The sequence below is a fragment of the Nannospalax galili genome, unplaced genomic scaffold, assembly GCF_000622305.1.
Source record: "Nannospalax galili isolate Female #2095 unplaced genomic scaffold, S.galili_v1.0 scaffold1217, whole genome shotgun sequence".
Classification (NCBI taxonomy): domain Eukaryota; kingdom Metazoa; phylum Chordata; class Mammalia; order Rodentia; family Spalacidae; genus Nannospalax; species Nannospalax galili.
In genome coordinates, this window is record NW_008339068.1 from 174,259 (window position 1) to 180,258 (window position 6,000).

The following is a 6,000-nucleotide window of genomic DNA, read 5'->3' on the forward strand; positions in this document are numbered from 1 at the left end:
CTTTTAGAACTTGCTGGTGGGGATGCACATGGTACAGCCACTTTGGAAGACACTGCCAATGTCTTACAAAGTTGAACATTAGCTTATCATTTAATCCATGTTATGGGTATTGACCCAAATGAGTTGAAAACAATTCCAAACAAGATATCCTTGGAAAAGGGAACAAATAGATAAATTATGCTATATTTATACAAGGAGGAACATTCAGCAATAAAAAGAAATGGACTGGGACTGGAAAGATGGCCCAGTAGTTAAGAGTGCCCTGTTTCCAGGACTGGAGAGATGGCTCCGTCTTTAAAAGTGTGTATTGCTCTTGCAGAGGACTCAAGTTTAGTTCCCAGCACCCATGTTGGGCAGCTCACAACCACCTGTTCTCCAGCTCCAAGGTATCTGATGCTCTCTTCTCACCCCCACAGGCACTGTAAGCACGTGTAATACACACACACACACACGCACGAATAAAAAAAATTAATAAAATATTTTTTAAAAAATTTTTACTCAGCCAAGTATGATGGCATACGCCTTTATTCCCAGCACTCAGGAGGCAGAGGCAGGCAGATCTCTTTGAGATTGAGGCCAGCCTGGTCTACATAGTAAGTTCCAGACCAACTGGGGCTGTGGGGAGACCCTGTCTCAAAAAAACCAAATGCCAGGCTTGGTGGTGCACGCCTTTAATCCCAGCGCTTGGGAGGCAAAGGCAGGCGGTCTTTGTGAGTTCGAGGCCAGCCTGGTCTACATAGTGAGTTCCGGGACAGCTGGGGCTACATGGAGACCCTGTCTCAAAAAGACAAAAAAAAAAAATCATTCTCTTCATAATAGGAAATATTATGCAGCAGTTGACAAGACTGAAGGAGAACATTACATGACAATGCCAAAGATTTCCAAACATTTTAAGAGGAAAAAAAAAGTTGAAAAAAATTATTATATTAATCACCTGATGTAATTTAGAAAAACAAAGCGCGGTGCATGGTCAAGGTGAGGCACACCAGCGTTCAGATGCCATAAAGATAGCAGAGGACTGGAGAGGTCAAAGGCGAGCTTCACTTTGTCTTTGAATTTTTATGAGAATATTCAAGTATTGTAAGTTTTAAGCTTTCAAAGTTTTAGGGAATGGGGGCTGGAGAAATGGCTCAGCATTTGAGAACACTGGCTGCTCTTGCAGAGGACCAACATTCAGTTCCCAGCACCCACATGGCAGCTAACTCCGGTTCCAGGGGATCAGACGCCCTCTTCTGACCTCTGTGGGCACTGCACAGCACTGCTGCACTTACATGCAGGCAACACTCTCATACACATAAAATTTTTTTTAATTTTTTTTAAGTTTTAGGGAATGGAAAGATGACTTAGTAGTTAAAAGCACTTACTGATCTTGCAGAGGATCCAAGTTCGACTCCCAACACCCACATAGCAGCTAACAACCATCCATAACTCTAGTTCCAGGGGATCTGACGCCCTCTTCTGGCCTCTTTGGGCATTGCATGCATGGGCACACTTCCATACATGCAGGCAAAACATTCATGCATATAAAATAAAAATAGTTTTTTAATCTAAAGACAGAGTTTTAGAGATATGAAGAAAAAATCCTTCACTTCTACTCTGGTGGCACTTAGTTCTAGGACCAGAAGCCCTTTAGTTCTGTGTCATGGCCTCAAACATCATAGGAAGTGTCTTTAAGGAGCCAATTTCTTTCCTGCAAAACAACTTCATATGCCTTCCTGTGCTTGGTCACAAGAAAGCATTTTAGCAAGTCACTGTTTAGAATGAAAGTGGTGATTTCAATTAGGTATTGGCAGCAACTGAATCTCCAAATGCAATGAGTTGAATTGATTATAGGACTGTCTCCTTACCTGCACTGAAGTACGGGAAAAGGAAGTATGTAGTACCAAGCATCTAAACCGGAAGCCCAAGAGTGAATCCCGGGTATACTCAAAAGACCCAGGATCACTGTCCCTGACTGACAGTCTCCATTCAATAACCCAGAGCCCCGCAAGTCAACACCTTCCTGGTTAAATTTGCTCTTGACATCCATCAAGAGCAACCAGAAAGATAACCCTGGACAGAGCCTCTCCCAACCCTCCAACCAGAAAGATAACCCTGGACAGAGCCTCTCCCAACCCTCCAACCAGAAAGATAACCCTGGACAGAGCCTCTCCCATCTACCTGGCTGAAGGGCATAGGGGACATAAGCCCAGCACTTGTCCCAGCAGGTCCTGCAGCTAAGGAAGGAGGTGCCCTTGAACTTCAGCCTGCCCCAGGGGCACATTTCCCTAGGGCTCAGGTGGTGATCAAAGCCTCTGGCTTACAGTTAACACTCCTCAGTCATCATTACAGAATAATGTTCTCTGCTCCCAAGACAGAGCTGCTAGCAAGAGCCAGGCGAGCTGCCTGCAGGTGTTAGGGGCTGCTGCAGCACTGCAGAGGGCTCTGTCCAGAGCACATGACCAGGCAGGAAAATTTTCCACTCCAGACAGCACTTGCCTGGGAAATCCCCAGACTGCTTGCTGGTGTCATAGAGCAGATGAAAACTCTGAACTCTGAGTGACCTCATGATCTCAAGTGGCCTGGAATGAGGACAGCTTTGTAATCAATAAACAACAGGGCTTTTAGCAAACCACCCTACCCAGAGTGCTCATTCTCCATGTTTGATCAACAGAACCGCCTTCAAGTCCCAGTTCTGGCATTTAAAACACACCACATTTCCTACCCAGCCTGTTATGAGTCTCCTCTGACCTGGCTTTGCTGTTTCTTTTGCTCCCAAGTCCCCTTCTTTGTTCTGTTCTTTGCACGACCTTCAAAGTCCTGTTCCCTACCCTGAAATCCTGTGGTCTAGATGATACTGAGAGCAGCAAGGTACACTTGGCTTCAGGGAGGACAAGAGAAAAAGATAAAGAGCAGGAAAGGGGGAAAAGAAAGAAGAGGAGAAAGAGGAGCAGGAGGAGGAAGAGGAGGGGGACGAGGAGGAAGAGGAAGGGGAGGAGGATGAGGGGGAGGAGGTGGAGGAGGAGGAGGAAGAGGAGGTGAAGGAGGTGGAGGAGGAGGAGGGGGAGGAGGGGGAGGAGGAGGAGGGTGACAATGACCACAACTACTACCACCATGATGATGGGAGAAGGGAGCTGACCTCTCTCTTACCTGTGCTGTTGCTAGCCTGGCTGTTCTCCATCCTTGCAGGCCTCCCACTGCATCAGTGCTGTCAAGGTCTCTGCCCTGCCATCTAGGGATAGAGAGAGAATGGCCCAGGCACGAGGTCAAAACCCATTTTCCCACCCCCCCTTCCAATCTCATAAATCATGCTCTTTTTCCCTCAGGTAAAACACACAGGGTTTCTAATTGCTTGCCTACCTGATGGTAAATCAGTACAATTCTCATTTTGCAAAGAAGCAGCTAGGCCAGAGAGGGCCCTTGATGTGCCAAGAGATGACTGAATGGCAGAACTGGATAAAACCCAGGTCTTGGCCTAGAGAGATGGCTCAGCAGTTAAGAGTGTGTACTGCTCTTCCAGAGAGTCCAAATTCAGTTCCTAGCACCCACATCAGACAGCTCACAACCACCTGTAACTCCAGCTGCATGGGAATCCAACACCTCTGCTCTCTATGGGTACCTGCAGTCACATGCACATACCCACACACAGATGTACACATAATTAAAAATAAAAATTTTTAAAAGAAGTAAAAATAGGTTTCCTAAGCCCCAGACCAGAGCCTTAAGGCCCACCCCTCAGCATGGGCAGAGCAGTATATGAGGGCATGGCACCCAAGTACCTGAGGTAAGGCCAGAGACTGTGTAAAACCCACTTAAGAAGGCCCCTAGGGGGGCTGGGGACGTAGCTCTGCAGCAGAGTGCTTGCCTCCATGTTCAAGGCCGGGAATTCAATCCCAAGTGCCAACACCAAAAACAAAAACAGCTCCAGGAAGGCAGATCTGTCCCCACACTCCTAAGTCAGTAGGCCCCTCTCTCAAAGTCCCTATCCACATTTCAGGACAAACCCTTTCAGGACACCTCAGGCCACCACACACATACCACCACATGCATACCACCACACACACACACACACACACACACACACACACACACATACTACCACCACCATCAGGAACATGCTCACCAGTTCATAGTTCATGACCTGGCGTTCATGTTATTTTGTACCCATTTTCTAAACATTCCTGATTGTTTCTCTTTGTGTACAGAACACAGCTCCCACAGAACATGCAGCTGTTGGGATGTCCCAGGGTTTGGCCTCCACAGACTACCCTGAGACCTCAATGAACAAGCCAAACTCCCTCTTATATTTCCTCAACCCCTTACCTCTTTAAAAAGATTTATTTTTATTTTTAGTTGTGTGTATGTGGGGGAGAGGGGTATGTGAATACAGGTACCTACAGTGTCAGACCCCCCAGAGCTAGAGCTGCAGGCAGTTGTGAACTTCCCAACATGGGTGCAATGAAGTGAACTCATCTGCAAGAGCAGTCTGTGCTCTTTAACCCCTCATCCATTTCTCCAACCCCTATTTCTGAGACAGAGTCTCATGTAGCCCAGGCTGGCCTTAAACCCAGCAGGCACCCAAAGATAACCTTCACCTTACGATCTTCCTGCTTCCACCTCCCTACTGCTGGGATTGTAGGCCTGTGCCACCATGCCTGGCTTTTTAAAGCAGTGCTAGGGATAGAACCCAGGGCTTTGTTCATGCTAAGTAAGCACTCTACCAACTGAGCTACATTCTCCAGCACCCTTCCAACACCTTTTACTGCCTGACATGCTCTTAATGGTCTGTCTTCCCAAACATGCTACCTGATTTTGAGCCACAGTGACATGGCTTTCTTTCCAAAGACTGGGGTCTGGCTTCATCCACCATTATCTCCTTTAGCACACCAGGGACTCTGTGGCTAGCTGTCACATGGAGACTCAAAGCTGGCTTCGTGCTGGTCATGGGCAAGGGCTCTTAGAGGTGTTAGCCAGTGTTGACTTTGGGGCACCATGACTGGATTATCCTCACTAGAAAACCCACCCTGGAGGCCCTCACAGAGACCAGCCCTCTATTTGACCTCCCCCAGGTTACCTCCTGAGTCAGATCTGGGGGTACCTATGCAGATTAGAAAATCAGGACCCTGACTAGAGGTAGGAATTGGGTGTCTAAAGAAAAATCACTTTTCCTGGTACAAAGAGGGGGGGAAACAACTCCTTTTTCTCAGGGCATTTTTTTTTAGGCTCTGGCTCTGTCCTCAAAACATATATAAGGGTTTTTTAAGCTAAGCCTTTTTCTAGCTTTACAACCCACCAAGGTCTTCCTCAAGGATCTCAGAGCCATCCATTGGAGATATAAACAGGAGGAAAGCCCAGCGGCCCATCTCCCAGGGAGGTGGGTGCCTACCTCAGGCAGGCTGGCGCCTGAGCTGCAAACTTTGCTCCTGTCATAAAAATACAAAGTTTGCTTTTAATTTGGATAAGGACAGTTAGCCAGCAGAAGGTTAGACCAATGACCAGGTGAGTTCAGGATGAGCTGTATGCAACACCTGTGTCCTCCTCCTTGAGGATCAGCCATGGTTTACAGTGAGAATGTGTGTGCCATCTGCCTGGCTACACCTAGGGTGAGCTCTGGCCGGCAGTGTCACCACTCCTAATTCTTATTCAATTAAAAAGTAAATCCTGCTTGCTCTTTTCCACCCACAGGGAGCTTTTCTGGGAGGGCAGCAGGTTTTGTTTCTGGTCCTGTTTCCCCAGCAGGGTCGGGGAAGCACACCCATTATGTTTTTCTCATGGACGATGGAACCCACTGGTGGGCACAGAGGAGACGGCAGCAGAGGGCAGACAGCAAGCCCTACCTGAGGGAGCCTGCTGGAGGTTGGGGGTCCCCTTTACCTAGTGTCCTAGTTTGTTCTTCCTTGCTGTGACAAAACACTCTGACCACTACCAACTTGGGGAGGAAAGGGTTTATTCAGCTTACATCTCCCAGGTCACAGTTCATCAGGGAGCCCAAGGTAGGAACTCAGGGCAGGAACCTGGAGG

At 47.7% G+C, this 6,000-nt stretch overlaps 1 protein-coding gene across 9 annotated transcripts in view; it reads right to left on the minus strand.

Moving 5' to 3' along the window:
• Window positions 1–6,000, minus strand: part of Znf775 (zinc finger protein 775) — a 29,594-nt gene that overhangs the window by 7,747 nt on the left and 15,847 nt on the right. For all 9 annotated transcript variants that reach the window (XM_017798351.2, XM_017798352.2, XM_008833778.3 and 6 more), the window contains one exon: window positions 3,130–3,211. In XM_017798351.2, the coding sequence (XP_017653840.1) occupies window positions 3,130–3,160 (31 nt within the window). In that variant the 5' untranslated portion in view covers window positions 3,161–3,211. The remainder of the gene's footprint in view (window positions 1–3,129; window positions 3,212–6,000) is intronic.